This window comes from Erpetoichthys calabaricus, chromosome 3 (genome assembly GCF_900747795.2).
Source record: "Erpetoichthys calabaricus chromosome 3, fErpCal1.3, whole genome shotgun sequence".
NCBI classification, from domain to species: domain Eukaryota; kingdom Metazoa; phylum Chordata; class Cladistia; order Polypteriformes; family Polypteridae; genus Erpetoichthys; species Erpetoichthys calabaricus.
Window position 1 is genome coordinate 95,880,693 of NC_041396.2, and position 21,494 is coordinate 95,902,186.

Sequence of the window (21,494 nt, forward strand, 5' to 3'; positions counted from 1 at the left end):
TACAGGGCTTAAGCTACACATCAAATCATTTCACATCTTGAATGGGAATAGATTCCTTTAGTGAAAATTAAACCTACTAGAGTTAGCTCAGATTGGGAGCATTTCAGGCAAAAGGTTTGACAAATTTTGCTGTATAAAGCCACAGCCAGTAAGCTTCATCTACAAATGACAGTTGTACTGTGTTAACAGCCAAAAATTATTGCACAATAATGTTCCAATACATACATCTGAGAACTTTTCCCAAAAGCTAACAACTGCTGTGTACTCACAGAAATGTTCAGGCAAAGTGGTTGCATGTGTTCATGATATTGCACATAACATTGTGACCATTAAATTACCACCAATGTGAACTTTGTCAGCTTGAGCATGGTAAAAGGCAATGGGAACATACTCGGAACATCAGTGCCCTAAAACTGGGTGTTCAGCTACTGGCCTGACTGTTATCCAAATGTGAATGCGCCTGATTACCAAGCATGTTGATAGGATTCTTTCTAAAGGGACAATGCATAATATGCTTTTTAGCATTATAAAGAGACAGTTTTGTTTTAATTTAATACACAATCTTTCACACAAATACTGGGAAAAGTATTCTCTTATTTGTATTATTAAACAAGTTATCTTTCTTAGTTATTAATAGTAAATTGATCCCGGGGGGCGGGGTTGTTACAATTCCACCACAACTTTGAAATGTTATGTAAATTTGCATCCAAAGTCTGTAAACATTTTAAAAGAAAAAATACAAGAAAAGTTTAAGACAAGAACATAAAAAAGAAAAATATTGTTAAATGACCACATGACCATCAAGCAAAGAGCCAAGAAAAAGGAAAAAAAAAAAGTAAGACACTTTGGACTTGCTTACAACTATTAATTGTCGCACTAGAATTAAGCTGCTGCTAAAGGTTTATACGGACCACAGCAGGTTTTGCCTTCTTTTGTTTATCGTCATGTTATTGACATTTTTCTCTTTTGTAAAATCAGTGCATTTTTATCTACAGTATATGCATGCATTTTTTACAGAATGGGAACAGAAATACTTTTAGAAAGTGTCTGAAACATATGCTACTCTTTAGAATCAATCACTTTTTTTATACTGATAATAACCATACTGTTTAATATCCTTTAAAGTAATGTTAACGGTTTCATGAACAAGTGACAAAATGGGTAAGTTTGTCTGTTCCCCATGCATTGGTGTAAGTTTATGCCAAATGAATACTGTTAGTTTAACTAGCTGCACTAAGAAGCACAGGTGTGGCCATGCTAGTGTGCACTGTCATTTGCGAGTGTCCACCCACTGTTAACTGCTGCCTCTCAAATTTACTAATATATTCACATTAGGGGGTGTGAGCTATACAAACATGCAACATCAACTTTCAAAAACTATTCCTGAATAAATAATTTTCAGTGTGTTCAATTATGTTTTATATAGATGGTGACATCATTACAAATTATATTAGATATTATAATAAATATGTATTATTTCTATTAACCTAATGTTCATCTTACAAGGGGGCCCTGTGAAGGGCGAGGCCTGGAACAGTTGCTCTGATTACCCCTCTCCCCAAAGGCAGCCCTGTCACCAGGAAAGAGAAAATGACGACGGTCAAAAGCAACATGGTGGACCAACAATAACATTTGAACTATAGGAGATAAACTAACATGTTGCCAAAGACCAGATCAGATGGATGGAAATCATCTCAGCCATACTGTATGTCTCAGTTGGAATGAAGAGGACTAGTCATCTTATTAAGGACTTTAGACAACTCATATCGTAAGTTAGTTACTTATATATGCTGCTTGGCAAATTAGGCATAGCTGACAGCATAAATGCAATGCAAAGTACATGTTGATGAAATATTATGGGTTAATTTGATTCACTTTAATTGCGTAGGGGAGGTAGGGTGCTGGTATAACGTTTTTGTCTGGTTGAAAAGGTGGTGACCCTACTTACACTCACTGCTGTCACTGAGTGCGTTTACATGTACTTTAATAACCTGGTTATTCATAGAAATTTCATATAAACCCTTATTCCTGTTAGAGACACCAGAATGTTGGTCTCTGGGAAACTGGGTCAACAAATGTAGATTAATCTCAGAGTAACATGGTTTTAAGATCATGTAAACCTCTAACCAGGTTACATTTAAGGATTTTATAGTTTGCACGTGTCTGCTGCACTCTGTTAGCTTGTGCACGTGTTGGCTTCACACACACTTCTAGCAGCCAAGGGTAGAAAATGGTGGGAAGTGTCCACAAAGATCAAATTCCTGGGGCAAATGATCAGGCAATCTCATTATTCCTTCTTGTGGTTGAAATAATCTGAAACTGCTACATTTATGCTGATGAGCTGAACGTACAATGCTAAGCTCAGCTGCGCAATCTCGGGAACAGCATTGGGGATAACGTGTTAAAAGTAATCTGTGTTACATAGCCCAATTAGTTTTTCAAGTATTGAGTAACTTAATGCAATGCTTATTATTACTGAAGTAAAAAATACCTCCAAAAAGTATTATCGCAGCAGCCCTGGATAAGTATGTTTCTCTGCAGCAAGGAGCTGAATGTCAAATAGGAGGGGCAATGTTGAGTGAGAGGGGACATACTTGATGGGTGGGATGAAGTTCTCAAAATGAACATTTGTCATGAATATACTCAGGTTTCACAGGTGTTACTATATATGTATAATAGGAAAAATATATAATTTAAATATAAAATTTAAACAGAATTGACTGGATACACTGCAAGAAGAGTTAAGCCATGTTCCTAAAACACAGACGTAGACCAAGAACAGCCAGCCTAAGATCCACACCAAGATCTTTAATTTATTGTGTGTATATTGCACCAAGGTCCTGGGGAACATCATTTCCTGCCAATGTATGCTGTAATACCGTGTATGGATGGTATGAGAATAAAGTCACTCCTACTTGACATTCAGCTCCTGGTTGCAGCAGTACCCTTTCTCACCCTGGGTATAAAGTAATATGTACACATACTGTTGTTGCAGTCCTTTGCAGGGCTCAATCACACAACCAAATAGAGAAGAGTGTACTGCATGCAATCCCATAACAGAATCCTATAAAGCATCAGTTTACCTTTAATCCAGCTATGGTATGTTGCAACAGTGTGATCAGAAGACGCAGTAGTCAATGTTCATATGTAAGGACAGGGGTGTTAAATGGGGATGTTTTTTTACTACAGAATACGTGAAGGTTAGCAGAATGCACTGATACAGCACGTTGCTGCAACCACCACACAACAAACAGCCGTAGGATCCCAAATTAGGACCCGAGCGCAGCCATGCAATGGGTGACACCTCAGCACCACACTAGTTTGAATGGAATGGAACAGTGTGTGGGTTTTTTTTAACAGAGGATGGAGTGCCAATTCTGCCACCAAACTCCTGAGTTTTCCCTGCAAGTTGGAGTACCTGGATGCAGGTTAACATTATATCCCGGACAGAGCAATTGCAGGATAAGAGCCTTGCTCAAGGGCCCAACAGAGTCTAATCATTTCTGGCATTTACGGGATTCGAACTGGCACATGAAGGAGTAAACTTATTTATAAAATACAAACAAAAATCATCACAGGTCCACAGTTGTATTCATGTCAGCCGATGACGATGTTTAACTCTTTTTGGCACAGTTTAATGACACTTTAATGTTCACCCAAGCTTGAACTCCATAAGTGGCCTTGCACATGTAAACAGAGCCTTTTACACTCATTACTAATCTTATCCTGGTTTTATGTGTGCATGTAAATACAGTCATTTTTGCTCCCAATAATACCGTTTTAAATGTTTATAAAACACATTGTACTAGTGCTTATCCTAAAATATGTCAGAAATGGCTGATTGGACAAAAATTGAAAATATGATAAAGTACTGTCCAAATACTGTATATAATCAGAAACATGAAAATAATCAGTAAAGAGGAACAAATGGCCAAAGCATCAAGTCCCATGCCATTTTTTCTATCATGGGTTCCTGCTGTCAGGTTTCAGCCTAAACTGGTCTCATCTAGCATGTGATGCACTGCTACTGTTCCTCTTTCCCTGCTGCAGTCTGAACTGAAACTCGTCCTCAGTGCCAGTGCCCCAGATTGTTAGCCAGGCCTTCTGTATATAGGGGGCCCAACCCTAAGAACAGGCGGGAGCGTTTTCACCTCACGTGCTTTTGAAACCAAACGGAATTCAAATCGAAACGCGAGTGTCCAACGCCAATCCCTATAGCCTGTCCCAAAATGCGCCCCGGAGTGCCAAGTTTTGCCTTTCCGGAAGCGCGGGGCCTCCGTCATCATCCGTTTAAAAAAGAGCGCCTGGCTAGCGGATAGGCATTAATATTGTTCTACGAGAGGAGAATGTCTCCCCGAATAAAATGGCAAGAAGCATGGTGATTCAGAAAATAAACTAGCCGCAAATGTATTTCATGCATCCACCATGCGCGCTTTTGTAGCGTGTGAATGTTAAACGAGCGACCTCGCAGACGCAGCCCTCTGCATAAATAAAACGGTCACTAATTTCGTAATTATCCTCATTTGCATTATCTTAATGTACCCAGCATTATACAGAAAATAAAAATGCATTTCATTAGCAGACTCACGGGTAACCCTTTCTGCAAGGAGAAGCAGTGCCGATCCGCCGAGCAGAAACACTTCAAAACAACATAGTCCACAGCATTTCTGTCGCTGGTCCGCCATGATCTTTAATTTTACAATTCTCAAATGTTAGGTACGATAAAAAAAAAGCCGTTTCCTTGTATATTTTCGTCATCTGTGCGGGTACTTGGCCATTCTCTGCAGCAGCAGGCTGCTTGCTCTGCACCAGTCAGCAAGAGCACGTTTTCGGTGACGCAATTATTAGACACACAGCGGCATTCATTCTCTCTCCGGTCCTCCCTCCCTCTCCCATGTGCCAAGAAACCGCCTTTCGATCATTCAGTAAGGAATCTCTAAGAATTAGTCCCTCCTCGATGCCAGCTCATTTTTTTTTCACATAAATTATCTAGAGATGCAGTAAGGATTATGTATGCCTTTATATGATGGATCAAAAGGATCTTCGAGATAATGAGAATATTAAATGCTTTTTATAATGGGAGATGATTTGAAGAAGTGAGATACAAGATGAAGTGTCTGTCTTTTCAAGTGAGCTGATAATATTTATTTTTTACTTTGAAGTGTATAGCTGAGAATCATTTTAGAAAATAATTATCCCAGCTAAGCGTAAATTCTTGTCAATTAAAATTGAGCTACAGCTATACAGCTAAAGCTATAGCATGCCTGACCGCGAGTAATAAAAGTGTGGTTACTTTGGACTTAGTTAGGAAAATAAAACTAATTATTTGTGACGTTTTATGTATTATGATACATAACAGAATTAAATGTAGAGAGACAGCAAGTGTGTTCATCATGATGGTGCCTCTTCCTCACAGTTTCAAAGTTCACATGCCAGTTCATTCATTGCCTGTGTACAGATGACACCTTCCTCTTGCATCTGTGTGAGTATTTTTACAAGTACAGTACTCTGGTTTAATCCAACACATCAGATACGTGAACGTTAGGATTAACTGGTGACTTTAAACTGGTGTGAGTGAATGTGGGTGTATAAATATGGGATCCAGTTCAAATAGGGTTCCTGCCTTGTGCCCAGTGTTCCCAGGAGAATCTCAAGCCCCTTGTAACCCTGCATTGAAATAAGCAAGTTTGAAAAGTGAATGCTTTGATAGGTAACATGGCAAGAAGGTTCTCATGTTTGTTTACTCTGGTGTTAAAGGAAATAGAAGGCTTATTAAAAATAACATTTTTAATAAATGTCAAAGCCTTTTGGATAAAATAACAAAACTAGCCGTAGAGGTAGATGGTTATAAATGTGCTTTTGCTAACATTTTATGGTGGTATCTAGAGTAAAAATCATGCAGTACATTCAGAAGTAGCTGATTATTTTCAAATATTACACTTAACAATTGAAGAACCCTGGATTGTACACATAAACAGCCATACTATAATGTCCCTTGTCACACATGCACATTAGAGGATCACCATCTGGGCTCATCTGAGATATGTAACACCACCCCGGGACAAAAGGGAACGCCTTTGCTAACTGTGTTGTCTTCCTTTTCTTCCACAGTGGTGAGAAGGCACCAAGTGAGGGCTAAAGACTCTGCCCCTTCCAGTTTAGCAGTTATAAAGCCTATGCAGTCCCAGAAGGTGGTGGCTACTTGTGGAATGAGCACACCACAGATCGGCACTCCGACTCAAATCAGCCCACTCAAGAGACAGTCGATCAAAGGCTATGCTTAGTTAGTGCACTGAGATTTTTGTTTTTCCTCATTAATGAGTGCCTGTTTTGCTTTAAGTTAGAAAGACAAATTAAACAGATAACCCGGTTGGTGTCACAACATTTCTTTTTGGGTGTGGTTATTCCCTTGATCGACAACACCCTGCACTATAAAATAGCAGTTGACATTATCAACAATTCTTTATTTATATGTTGTAGTAGATTTGTGATAGTCCTCTATTTGTATGTATATGTAGTGTAGAGTTTGATTCATCCATCTACCCATTATTCTAATCCTGGTTTGTTTGTTTCAGGTTTGTAGGAATCAGTCCCTATTCTCTCAGCATTTGAATGTTAGGCAGTAAAGTTTGGACAGGATAGCAGTTTAAGCAGGGAACTCTCATTCACACACTCGCTTTCACTTCGAGATAGCCCAAGTGGGTTTCTCCAATTAACACACATGTTTGGAAGATAACTAGAGTATCTTAAGAAAATTTATGCAGATGCACAGAGAATGTGTAAAGTCAACATAGCCAAAAACTGTGTCAGTATTTAAATCCAAGTTCTGTATTTGTGAGATAACAGCCTTACTAATAACCCACCAGACTACTTCTTCTTGTATGAACTAATGGTGTACAATATATGCCAGCGTTTCTCAACCTTTAAGTATTTGCGCCCCGAGTTTTCATAACAGTTTTAATCGCGCCCCCCTAACGTTTTTTTGAAACCCTAATAAAATGCATTTCTATATTTTTTGCTGCCGATACACCGCTACAAGTTTAAAATTTCCCTACAAATAGCAAAATTACGCCACATATGGCAACATTTGCGCCCCCTTTTTTGTTACTTCGGGGGGCGCGCCCCACAGTTTGAGAACCGCTGATATATACTATAGTTAACATAAAACAATCTGCAATTAAAAACACAAACAGACCATGATGAATACCAAACAATACAACAAACAAAGTCAGACATATCTGAAAATCATCCAGTTCTCACCAAGTATTAATATCAGTGAAATATTGGCTGACAAATAAGCCGTAAGAGATTTTGTTTTGTCACTAATTTTTTAACAAAAAATAATGCAGCGGGCGGCACGGTGGCGCAGTGGGTAGCTCTGGTGCCTCGCAGTTAGGAGACCTGGGTTCGCTTCCCGGGTCCTCCCTGTGTGGAGTTTGCATGTTCTCCCAGTGTCTGGGTGGGTTTCCTCCAGGTCTCCCTGCGTGGAGTTTGCATGTTCTCCCAGTGTCTGGGTGGGTTTCCTCCGAGTGCTCCGGTTTCCTCCCACAGTCAAAAAACATGCAGGTTAGGTGCATTGGCGATTCTAAATTGTCCCTGCTGTGTGTGTGTGTGTGTGTATATTAATAATAATAATAATGTGCACAAGCACCTCCACCTCCACTGTACTAATAAACAATACACAATCAAATAACCAATAATCAATAACCAATAATTCCTCCACACCACCTAACAGCTCCGTCACACTCCCACCCAACTCCGGCTCAAACTGCTGGGGTTTCCCATTGTCCTTTTAAAGTCCTTGACCCGGAAGTGCTTCTGATCCCTCAGTCCATGTGATTCTTAACACTTTTGGGTCAGGTGAAAACTCCTTTTTTTCATCCAGGAAGTATGTCATTTCTTCTGTCACTGTGACTAAGATGTGCTTCCGGGTTATAGGGCAAATAGCAATCCCTGGGCCTCCCTGCAGCAACCCCTGGCAGCCCCCAAGGTATCCAGCAAGGCTGTGAAGGGAAACTCCAAGGTCCATGATGCCCTGCTGGAATTCGGGGCATCTCTACGTCACAGGGAGGGCTCCACCTGGCGGCTTGGGGGTATTGGCCGGGATAAACTGCTGGCCATAGTCCACAATACTCCCCCCTCAGTGAAGAACCATGGTTCAAAGCATCCAGCCCCACAAGGGATGTCTTCCTCCAGGAGGAGATTCCGGTCGGACCTTGATCATTCCGTTTAAAGTAGTCCCTGGAGAACCTAGGGGGAACATTATAATAGTGGGACACTCTATCCCCCGTTCTCCAAGGATAGTGTCGGCAAATATGGCCCGGCTGACGGCAATTATAACACTGCCTCTGTTATCCTGCTATTTTCCCTCTGCGGAACTGGAAACAGTCTGGAAACTCGGGCTCTGCCTCTTTTCTCGCTGAGGAGGGTTCCACAACCGCCTTTGTACTCTCTGCTCCCTTTTCCACTTTGTCAGGAGACCCCTGTTTAATCTGGGGTTTTTCCACAGTTTGGGTCTCTCTATGGGAAAGAGAGAGCCGTTTTACTGTCTGCACCCCCTTCGACCTGTAAATAACCGGCCCCGCTGTCTTTAGGATCATATCGCTCCGGGAGACAGCACTATTCAGCTGCTCCGGTTCAATCAATCCTTCCAACGGATGCTCGGTCATTACACTACACTCCTTTGTAGGGCTCGCAGCTACTTGGCACCCGCTATTTATTAATCGCGGGCCCGAATTGCTCTGCGTCCCTGTATTATGTACAGTACCGGTAATACTCACCTGTACTGCCGAATCAATTAATACGGGAGACTCCCGACCAAACCGCCGTAGGTATTCCTCCACCTTTCTCAAGGGTGCTTCGGCCATCGCCCCCAGTTCTCCGATGACTTTCTTGATCATTCCTAGAGTCTGTAAAAAACTATGTACGGGCTCGAGCAATTTCTCCAGCTCCCGTACGTTCATAGTGTTATTTAACTCAGCCGGAGGCAGGCTCAAGCAATCACTAGGCTTACCTTCCAGCTGGGAGCCAGTGAGCACTCCCATTCCTGGCACGTGTTCTGTTGGGCTGCGCACAGGCTTTTGGGAATTGGAGTCTCGTACGGCAGAGGTCCAGGGTGCCACCACCGGCCGACTGCGATCCGCCTTTTCTAATTTAGCGACGGACTCTTCAGTCATATCCCGTTCCTCTTTACCTTTATTCATGGCTGGCGTCGCTTCACTTGCCACCCCCTTCCCCTTCAGGGAGCTCGGTTCCGTCTGGGAAACGACGACCTCACCTATGGACCGACACTGACCCTCTCCTTCCCACAGTCCTTCGGGAGAGATCACGTGTCCTGTATCGGCGAATGGAAGGAAACCATCATGGTCATGTAATCGTTTGTAGTGCTTTATGTTTCCCCAGCCTGCTCCGGGATATTCCACGTGACTATTCTCGTCAAATAGGATCCCAAATTTCAGACTCCTAGATTAGCTAGACTCCTCGTCATCGCGGCCATCTTGCTCAGGTGGGAAGTATGTTTCCAACTCACCGTCAGATTCAAGAAGACAGGCCTCTGAAAAATAATTAAAGTAAGGTCCTGGCACATCAGACGTTTTTTCGGCACACACCTCTGGACTTTGATTGTGTTCTCCTAGTTCATAGAGGTTGTCCTGTGTGTCCGAAGTTCGACAGCCATCCCGCTGTCGTAATGCTCAGACCCTGTCTTCTTCGCTTCCCATCAGGTATGTCCATAGACGAAAGACATCATTTAGGGTCTGCTCCTTTTTGGCATTCCCATTCTTCTTTCCGGATTTCTTCCCGATCACGGACCGATGTTCATTGAGGCTTTCCTGTGTTGCAGCGCTGCCTGTTGGGTTTGCGTCAGCATTGATTTTAACGTTTTTCCTGTGTGTCGTGACGATGTCTTTGGGTTCTGTACACAGAATTATTTCTTTAATCAGGTCCTCTGCCAAACAGACGGCCAGAGAATCCTGCCGGCTATGCCACTGTAAAATACAGGGGCGCTATCGTCCCCTAGAACCCTTAGACGACACGTCAGACACCAGATAAAAGTCCAAGAAATGACTTTATTAATAATAATAATGTGAACAAGGACCTCCACCTCCACTATACTAATAAACAATACACAATCAAATAACCAATAATCAGTAACCAATAATTCCTCCACACCTCCCAGCAGCTCCATCACACTCCCACCCAACTCTGGTTCAAACTGCTGGGGTTTCCCATTGTCCTTTTAAAGTCCTTGACCCGGAAGTGGTTCTGATCCCTCAGTCCATGTGATTCTTAACACTTCCGGGTCAGGTGAAAACTCCTTTTCTTTATCCCGGAAGTACGTCATTTCTTCTGTCACTGTGACTAAGACGTACTTCCGGGTTATAGGGCAAATAGCAATATCTGGACCTCCCCGCAGTGACCCCTGGCAGCCCCCATGGTATCCAGCAGGGCTGTGAAGGGAAACTCCAAGGTCCATGATGCCCTGCTGGAATTCGGGGCATCTCTACGTCGCAGGGAGGGCTCCACCTGGCAGCTTGGGGGTATTGGCCAGGATAAGCTGCCGGCTATAGTCCACACTGTATTTGTTTTTTGATTTTCTTTTCTAAAACATGGCATTTTATATAATGTCCAAACAACTTAACTTTGATATTGAGTGTTCAGTGGGGAATTGTTCCACGAGTCTTATGTTTTGATCAGATACAACTTTGCAATTCCAAGGGTTTGCTAACATGTTTGTTTTGTACAGAAGGGGCATTCTCCTGGCTAACTTTTGAAAAAAAAGTCACATTTTTCCAGTCTTTTGTGTTGTAGATTCATGCAATGTAAAATTTATGGTGTTGTCAGATTCATAAAGATAACTTGGTTTAACGTAGGTATTTCCTGGGACACCCACTCTTGAGGAGATTGACTACTGTCTTGAATGTTCTCAATTTGTAAGTCATTGTTAAATAATTGACTTTACATTTGCTGGGAATTAAGTCATAACTCATCTCAACTTGTGCATCTTTCAGATCAGTGCAAATATGTTTTGTCTTTGGTATAGCATTAGCACAAACCTGAATACTCCACCCTGAATTGCCAGAGGTTCTGCCTTTATAGATATGGTAGCATTTCCCAATTATCAACTAATGAAGCTAATTCAATTAATAGCAACTGGGTCTGATTACCATCTTAACTGATACTTAACTGATACAAGAAGGGTATACTTGCTTTTTATCATGCTTGTATATATATATGTGTGTATATGTAATATCTATATAATACAAAACAAGAGACAGAGACAAGATGAAGTGTTGGGGTCTCACGTGGGAAAACCCTATTTATTGTTCTGAACTGTGGACAAGACAATTAGTGGTGTCACTCTTAGATTCTTGCCACAACCCCTTCTGGTGTTACTCTAAGGTTCTTGCCACAGCCCCTCCTTATGCTAGATGCAGTAGAGGACTGCCACATCAGAAGATGAGCTTGACTTAGTCTATACTTTAAAAGGAGAACCTACAATGTCACTGTAGATAAATTGCGGCCACTAGGGTGCAATATACCATACTTGTTAATCTGATGCCTCAGAAGTGGTTACTCTGAGGACACCCAAGAGAAGGAGAGCTAATCAGAGCTGGATGATAGCTAAGAGAACCTCAGCAGACTGGTCTGGGTCAACAAAGGGTAAAACTATCGGTCAGGAAGACCCTAGCTGCACTTTAATTTGGACAGAACACCTGAGACCTAATGAATGTGCCTCACTCTTAAGTTAGACGTGAGGGCTAAGGAATGCAGGATATCTATCCACACTAAAGTAAGCACTGTGGAGACTGCCCTAGGTCAGACAGAGGGTATTTCTTAACCTGGAAATAATTCTGGATATTGGTTAAGAATTAACACTGATGTTGGGTGTAATGGCCTTTACTATCAGAGTGCTAGTTAGCTTGAGAGGTAGGTTGAAGAAAAGACTTGAATTGCTGGGAGGTAGTGCAGCCAGACGTGAGGAATAAAGGAGGGAAAAGGTTGGAAGATGAGTGGAAAAGATTTGTTGGTGCTTGAAGGAGTGTTCTTTGAGTAGTGGGCATGTAGGCAAGTGGATAATCCACACCACCTGCTTGACAAGAATTTAAATTAATTAATCATAGAGTTGTTTTCATATTTAGTACACCTCCAGTTTTTTAGCCATTTTGCTGTTTTATACATTGCCATTTATGCAAGCATATGTTTCGTCCGTGTGTTCTTGTTTCTGTCAAGTATGGAATATGTTTCAAAACTGGCACATTTTACTTCAAATGCCTTTTTTGTGTTCCTCTTCTTGAGCTGACTTTCTGTGAGCAGCAATTCCTTCTTCCTTCTGAGCTTGATTTCTTTACTCTTACATTCTCTCTTCAGTATCATCATACTGTTATGTCCCTGCATACTCAGCCATGCCCCAAAAGCTTTGCACCTCTTCATTCAGTCCATCACATTGTATCACAATAAGTAAGAACAGAACATGAATGCATGTTCGAATGTTCACAGTTTACACCAATTTCAGATTTTGGATGTTTATGAGCACATAGTTCACGATGCCACTCGAAAAAGGGTCAGACATCTAGAGTTGTTATTAAAGGATGAATTAGTGTCAATGAAACTAACAGTGATGATGATCAGTGCAGAAAATGACCAGTAAGTGAAAGATAAACATAAACCCTCAAGAGGAGCAGGCAGCAAGGAAAATAAAAATATTTACAGTAAGATGTAAATTCATACACCTTTAATACAAGCAAAATTGTCAGGAAAAGAATAATTAAAGAATGTAGCAAGGGTCAAATACTGAACCTAAAACAGAAAGTGAAACAAGGACAGGACAGACTCAGTGACTGAGCTAAGAATTAAATCAGCAGCCTTTTTCAGTACAGCAGCTGATAGCTAAAGTTGCCTGAGTTGTGCACTTGATAATATTAACTGCCATTTGAAATTACATGTTTAGACAGATGCAAACCTCAGGTCATATACTTCATGACAGTGGCCCAAGATAATCTGCACTGGGCAAGCATGATCAATGGAAAGATCATGGGCTCAGAATCTGTATATTGCTTTTTCTTTTTCCTGTGGATTTCTTACTCTAGTAGTACAATTACCAGTACTTCCCCATTTTTCTTGGTTTCTCAGTTTCTCGGATTTTCACAGTACTATTCAAAAGTACATTCTTTCTTTCTTTCTTTCTTTCTTTCTTTCTTTCTTTCTTTCTTTCTTTCTTTCTTTCTTTCTTTCTTTCTTTCTTTCTGCTCTGGCCTCAAAAACCAGAAAAAAACCAAACAGTACTTTATATCATCCACACTCCACAACAATAAATAATGTATGTATACAAAACAATAATACTGAAAATAAAACAATATTTTCAAAAATAATAAAATTACATAATTTCAAATAAAACAAATACAATCCAAGTACAGAATAAACACATCATGAAAAATAATATGTAAAAAAGAGCAAAAACATACTTCAGCCAAGGGTCAGATACAGGCTGACATTTGTAGACATATATCAGTTTAGTTCTCACTACAGTTACTGACATCTGCTTATCCCCTGACCATATTTTTCTCCTGCTCCCTTACAACTTTTCCATTTCCTAGGGCCTCATGAATAATGCCTTGTGTAAAATTCACACTAAAACATGTCATACGGACAAAACTAGAAATGTGCATACACACAAAAAATTCAGATGCATAAAACTGTGCATAAGCAAAGGTCTATGCACTTTCCCTTTATAAATCCTAATCAACATGAATTTTAATGCACATGCCACAAGCCTACAGCCCCATCCTGACTCCCCACAGAATTCCGTTGTGTTTAGTTAAAAGCATGTGTAAAAAAGAAGAATTTCAGTGAATCCAAAATGGAGGCTCTGCTCAGTGAAGTGGAGGCAAGGAAAAACATAGTATTTGGTGGCTTAAGCAGTGGTATAAGCCACAAAAGGAAACTGAAGAAGTGGCACAGCGTGGCGGAGGCACTCAAAAGTTCAAGTTCAGAAAGTCATACAGTGCCCGAAATAAAAAAGAAGTGGTCAGATATCGATTTGAAAAGGCAAGTTGCAACCCACTATCTGAATGTCAACACCATGGGAGGAGGTAGCAGAATTCTGGGGTTCACACCATTTGAGCAGCAAGCTGCTGCAATTATTGGCGAGACACTTACATATCTCACCGCAAAATTAATGAGATGCAGTTTCATATCCCAAAATAATTTTCACATAGTTAAAGTGGAAATGCTATCTATTTACATAAGCAAATTCATTCTCTGAAGGTGCCTTTATAGCAATGTGCATGCAATGGACTACTCCAATTACATTTTGAAAACTGGACAGAACTTGCAAAACAGCAGTTAGAGCACAATTCCTCAAAGTCTGCCTTTGTAAAGCCAGCCCCAGTTCAGCACACATCTCCAAGAGGATGGCTCTTGGAAATTTAAATCGACTTAGAAGCCAGTCATCATCATGGGACAAGAAATCAGTATGATCTCTAAATACAGTATGTGCTCTCTTCTAATTCTTCCATTTGCGATGTCTTTTAACAAAGCTAAAGCAGCAATGGTAGTTAGTATAGTTTGGCCGTTCTGTACACCATTATATTGTTACAGATTGTTTACAATCAAGTGTTTTAAATTTGTAAAGAGATAGATAGATAGATAGATAGATAGATAGATAGATAGATAGATAGATAGATAGATAGATAGATAGATAGATAGATAGATAGATAGATAGATAGATAGATAGATAGATAGATAGATAGATAGATAGATAGATAGATAGATAGATAGATAGATAGATAGATAGATAGATACTTTATTAATCCCAGGGGGAAATTCACATACTCCAGCAGCAAAAAATATTAAATTAAAGAGTAATAAAAAATGCAGGTAAAAAACAGACAATAACTTGAATAATGTTCAACGTTTACCCCCTCTGGTGGAATTGAAGAGTCGCATAGTTTGGGGGAGGAATGATCTTCTCAGTCTGTCAGTGGAGCAGGACAGTGACAGCAGTCTGTCGCTGAAACTGCTCCTCTGTCTGGAGATGACACTGTTTAATGGATGTAGTGGATTCTCCATAATTGATAGGAGCCCGCTGAGCGCCCGTTGCTCTGCTACGGATGTCAAACTGTCAAGCTCTATGCCAACAATAGAGCCTGCCTTCCTCACCAGTTTGTCCAGGCGTGAGGCATCCTTCTTCTTAATGCTGCCTCCCCAGCACACCACTGCGTAGAAGAGGGCACTCGCCACAACCATCTGATAGAACATCTGCAACATCTTACTGCAGATGTTGAAGGATGCCAGTCTTCTAAGGAAGTACAGGCAGCTCTGTCCTTTCTTGCACAGAGAATCAGTATTGGCAGTCCAGTCCAATTTATCGTCCAGCTGCACTCCCAGGTATTTATAGGTCTGCACCCTCTGCACACAGTCACCTCTGATGATCACGGGTTCCATGAGGGGCCTGGGTCTCCTAAAATCCACCACCAGTTCCTTGGTTTTGCTGGTGTTCAGTTGTAGGTGGTTTAAGTCGCACCATTTAACAAAATGAAAAATAAATGAAATGCAGTTAATTTCGGTGTATTTGATGAAGCCCACATCATGGATGCGAATATAAAAAAGAAAGGGAAACTACACAGAAACAGTAGCACTGCTTTGACGCTGGGTGTTGCCTGTTTATAAAACTGAGCAGAAACGTGTGTGCGCATTGTGTGAAAATGTGCATGGCTTTATGCCAAGTTTAGTTTTTAAACATCTTGACATGATCATGGAAACGGGCGTATGCAACATTTTTGTGAGTATGCACCGTTTATACATGAAGCCCCAGGTATGAGGCCCAGTATATCTCAGTTTCTAATTAAATACTACTTATAGTGGATATTTAAAGCAGGGCTACCTGTTTCATGTAGAAATCCTCTGCTGCCATCTAATACCTCAGGAAACCTCCCCTGGTATCACACCATTCCACTAATATTTTATTGACAACAGGCTAGTTGTGAGGAGAGAGGTTAGGAGCATGCACTGATACAGTGAATTGCCACACCCACCACATGACAAACCAACTCAGGACCCCAGTTTAGGACCTGAGTGCAGCCATGCAACGGGTAACACCTCAACACCACACTAGTTTACACTAGTTGTGAGGTTTTTTATGGTGGCTGGAGTGCCAATTCTTCCACCAACCGCCAGGTTTTTCCCTGCAGGGTGGAGGACATACATGCAGGGCTGGATGCAGATTAACGTCACACCCAGGACGGAGCAATTGCAGGTTAAGGGCCTTGCTCAAGGGCCAAAAAGAGTAGAGTCACTTTTGTCATTTACAGGATTTGAACCGGCAACTTTCCGATTGGCAGCACAGATCCCTAACCTCAGTGCCACCACTCCACCTGCAGAGTGGTGACAATGTTTATAAATGCCTGGAGACCACTGAGTACATATAGTGTGACTGTTTAACTAATAACTTTTTTTTTTTGGATAACTTTCTAAGTAAGTCATAATTGGGGAAGTTGCTTTAACAGAGGACAGCTGTCTCTGTGGACAAACTAGGACAGCTTCCTGGTTCGAGTCATGAGTTCATTTTCACGCAGTTTGACAATGTTTCATAGTGTGTTTTTTTAGTGGATTTACTTTGTAGATGCTTTTGATCATTTTGAAAAACAAAATTTTCTCTTTTTAAGAGACTGACAACTGTATTTAACATCAGAACCTACCAGGATCATTCCTATCATGGCAGTCTTTGGCATAAATAAAAAAATGAAACTGAATAGGACATCAGTCCATTATAGGTCACACTTACTTATATATGCTCAAATTAGAGTTGCCAAGAAAGGGAATGTGCCAGCGCCACACAGGAAGCAAGCAGGCTAAGTTTCAAACCTAGAAGGTGAGAGAGGTGATAGTGCTAACCGCTGTGACAGTGTGACTCATTAAAAAAGTTAAATTTAGTTTACCAAAAACATTTTTTATTGAAAATTATTGTCATTCTTCTCCTCAAGTTTAATGTTATGTGAGTTAATGTGAAATACCTAAAAGAATTATTAAATCTTGATCATAAGCAGAGAATATAGATGAATATCAGTTGTCAATGACTACAATTAACATGCCCCCCCTCCATGTCTTTTTTTAACCAAGGTAATAATCTATATACAGTATATAAAGGAGAGTTGGGATCCGAGAGACTGTGTTTGTGGAGGGATGGCGAGTTAAGGGGGGGTGGGGGAGTCACGTGATCATGCTCCCCTCCCATTCACTTCATTTCGCTCCGAGCTGAGCTCCGCAGCTGGCGCAGTCTTGCCGTTCTTTTCCTTTAGTGTTTAAAGTCCTTTCTCCTTTACTGATTTACTGTTTAGTAGACGCGCTACTTACTGAATAGTATTTTTTCCTTTAGTGTTTCTACTTAGTGTTTCTTAGTGTTTAGTAGACGAAGTGTGCGAAAGGAGAGTTGGGATCCGAGAGACTGTCTTTGTGTGTTTGTGGAGGGATGGAGAGTTAAGGGGAGTGTTAGAGTCACGTGATCACATCCCCTCCCATTCACCTCATTTCATTCACTTCATTTCGCTCCGAGCTGAGCTCCGCAGCTGACGAGGTCTTGCAGTTCTTGATTTGTTTTTCACATAGCCAACTATACGTTGCATGCTCAAGAGTAAGCACAGCGCACAGCTTGGTCATATTACAACCGGAGGAGCGAACTGACAATGTGGTATACAAAGAGATCCTTAACAAATAATTATTGGTACATTTTCCCTCAGTTTATTATTTAAAATTTTAAAGCAGTACTTCGCTGCTGCGAAGCCCGGATATTTTGCTAGTATCAGATAAAACAGATACACGTATTTTCTAATATATATTTTCCACACCTTAATCTTTTATTATGTTTGTAAATTTTGGGTGGCTTTAGCATCCCCTACTGACATGGCAGAAGAGGTCTGATTCTTGAAAACCCTGGTTGGCTTGACTCTTACAGGCATAACATGGTCCCATCTTCTCTATCTAGCAAACTTTTCTTGCTACCTTTTTTACCCAGAGATTTTTTGGCTTCTAGCCATAATACCAAGAAACATTTTCTTTCTGTTTTATAGCAGACGTTCAAGCACCCCCTGGCACCTTCTGAGTTGCCTGCATTTAGCATCCTATGAGACCTGCTTTAGCTCATTGTTAGGATATCACCATCTCTCTTTTATTTAGATTTCCTGTTCTTCCACAGTGGCATGCAGAAATATTTAATTCTTATTAGTGTGTTAGTCCTTCTTTTTTGTGGGAGTTTTCTGCAGGGTTTTACCCTTCTCACAATCTCCTACTAGCCATACAACCATCATAAGGCACCTTATGCCTTATGTTGCTGTTTAAACTGACTGTTGCTGTTTAAAGCAAATTATCCACACAATCAGATTAACTGAGGATCAACTTGGGTGGCTTTGGTAGTCCACATGTAGGCACCAGGTGGCATCCTTGCGCTTTCTAAACTAATGCAGTGAACATATCTACCTAAAAGATTTTTGAATTCTGCATCAGCTAAATTAATTGGCACTGGGTCTTTCAACAAATTATTTTCCGAGCCTTCATTTTCCAGGGTTGAATTGTGTAAGGCAGAAACTAATCCATCCCAGGGCACATTCAGGCACACACCCAGACTTTTAGCAACACAGTTTAGAGTTACTAATCAACTTGTAAGTTACCAGTTTGGAATGCTAAGAGAAAACAGTGTCAGTTTTCTGAATCCTCTTTTTCATTACAGCATTCCAGGGAGCTGCAATCTATCCTGACAGCATCCAATACAGGATACCTTGAAAAGGCACACTCATATGCATATGTACTCTTCTTTATCTAGGTGGTAGTTTTAAGAACACCTGTTAAAAATTACATTTCCATCTTTGAAATGTGGGAATTATTCATATACGGTAAGGTATCTGGGCATGCTGAATGCTGTAAAAAATATTATGGGGTAATGGCAGAACCATACAAACCTCTGACACTAAAGAACTATGCACCAGCAAAGATGACATTCCAGTGCAAAAACTTGTGTAGGAATGCTCAGGATGAAATTCAAGCTAGGGAAATAACACTGAGGGGAAAGAAAAGCAACTTAGGATAAAATCGTCACATTTCCTTCGTATGCTAGAACACAGATATTTAGGCACTTAACAGGGCTGACTTACTGAAGATCTGGATTTACAGAAGGCTCTGGGTAGCTGGGACAACAGAAGCTGCTCGAAGTGCCTCTAGTCTGGCATCCCTGGAACAAATACAGAGTTACTTCTGATCCCAAAACTAACTAACTTGTCTTGGCTACAAGGTACTGTAAGATTGGGGCTTTCCCTGTACAGGGTGCCTGATGTCCCACTGATAGTAAAACACTCTTTTTTACTTCAAGAAAAGTGTTTTCAGGCATGTGAAACACTAAACCTTGAACAGTCTTCTGCATTAAATGTGCATGTTATGAAAGAAATGTACCCTTCTGGTATTTTACAAGAATCAGAATACTGTTAAGACAAGATATAATAAAAAATGTACATTTTTTCACAAATTTATGCCAGGAAAGGGCAAAGAATTGTTAATAAAAAATAAAGGGGAATACCCTTCTGGGCGTTTGTAATATAGGTTCTTGCCCAGTCTCCTTCTTGCCCAACCAAAGTACCAAAACAATACATTCTTTTTTCACCTCCTGTGTTTATTTCTCTTGCTCTTACAAAATTTGTCTTGTCCTCCCACCAGAGACTTTAATTCTAGAGTTTAAAACAAGCACTTCCTTCATTAGCTTGATACCTGGATAAAGCTCCATCTAGTGACCTTCTAGTATCCTGGAAGCCTCAAAGACATTTAAAGATCATGGCTTCAAACACAGTTGCACAATTTTTTTCTCAATCCCACACAGTGCCCCTGCTGACATGGCAGAAGAGGGTCAGCTTCTTGCAAGCCCTTATTGGCCTGACTTTTACATACATAACATGGTCCCTTATTCTCTATCTAGCAAAAAGTTTTTGCTACTTTTTTACCAAGAGATTTTTTGGCCTCTAGCCATTACTTCAAGAAACTTTTTCTTTCTGTCTTTTAGCAGACATTCAGGTACCCCTTGGCATCTGCTGGGTTGCCTGTGTTTAGCATCTTATGAAACCTGCTTTAACTCAGTATTAGGACACCTCAATCTCTCTTATACTTAGATCCCTTGTACTTATACAGTGGCATGCAGAAATATTTCATTCTTGTCAGTGTGTTAGTCCTTCTCCTCTGTGGGAGTTTTCTGCAGGGCTTTACCCTTCCTTCTCTCAACCTCCTACCAGCCATACAACCATCATAATGCACGTTTGTCTGTTGCTGCTTAAAGCAAATTATCCACTCAATAAGATTAATTGAAGAGAGGCTTTTAGTTCTACAAAAAAATAAGCAATGATAAAAACAGAAAATACCCCCGAATCAGTCAGCTATGTAAAGGTTATCTAATGCTCTAGATGGGCCTGACTGTCAGGTCAAACTTATATTTTATTGCCACTGTAATGACCATTTGAAATCTTCACAGTCATTTGTGTGACTAAATGTCACTTCAGTTTTATCTGGCTTGGTGCTCTCTCATCTGCCTGCCTTTGGAATACTTCTGCTGGAACTGCCAGTCCAAGGTCCAAGGTCCTCACAGGTGGCGCAGTGGTAGTGCTGCTGCTTTGCAGTAAGGAGACTGTGGAAGATTGTGGGTTCAGTTCCTCCCTGTGTGGATAGCACTTTGAGTACTGAGAAAAGCGCTATATAAATGTAATGAATTATTATTATTAAGGTTGGTTCAGACCTTGTGTCAAGTGCTTGTGGAGTAGCCTCCACCTCTTGCAATTCTAAAACTGGATTTTGTGAGCTTAGAAAATAAATGGATTGCTGGGAAAGAAAAAATCCTTTAACGTGTTTGTTATGTACTGCTGGAAAATATCAGAAAACATGACATTTGAAATTAAAGATCTATTATGTACTAATGAAAAGATTAAAAGCATGTTGAGGATAAAACAATACAATACAATACAATACAATACAATACAATACAATACAATACAATACAATACAATTTATTTTTGTATAGCCCAAAATCACACAGGAAGTGCCACAATGGGCTTTAACAGGCCCTGCCTCTTGACAGCCCCCCAGCCTTGACTCTCTAAGAAGACAAGGAAAAACTCCCAAAAAAAACCTAGTAGGGAAAAAATGGAAGAAATCTTGGGAAAGGCAGTTCAAAGAGAGACCCCTTTCCAGGTAGGTTGGGCATGCAGTGGGTGTCAAAAGAAGGGGGTCAATACAATACAATACAATACACAGAACAGAACAAATCCTCAATAAAAAAATAAAAAATTTTTTAGAAGTACAGAGCAGAATTTAACAGTAGATGATATCACATAATAAGATTTAGATAATTTTAGACTCCTGGAGACCTCATCCATCAAGCTGCCTCCCCCATTTGGCCATTCCACGGCTGAAACAGTGTTGGACCAGCCAGTCCGAAGAAAGGACCCCTCTTTCTCATGATTCCTGCGATC

General features: G+C 40.7%; 1 protein-coding gene across 1 annotated transcript in view; it reads right to left on the reverse strand.

Annotated features, from left to right (window-relative positions):
* Positions 1–4,916, reverse strand: part of xkr5a (XK related 5a) — a 44,913-nt gene extending 39,997 nt beyond the window's left edge. The window contains exon 1 of the mRNA XM_028797188.2: positions 4,589–4,916. Coding sequence (XP_028653021.1) covers positions 4,589–4,685 — 97 coding nt within the window. The 5' untranslated portion in view covers positions 4,686–4,916. The remainder of the gene's footprint in view (positions 1–4,588) is intronic.
* Positions 4,917–21,494: the final 16,578 nt, after the last annotated feature.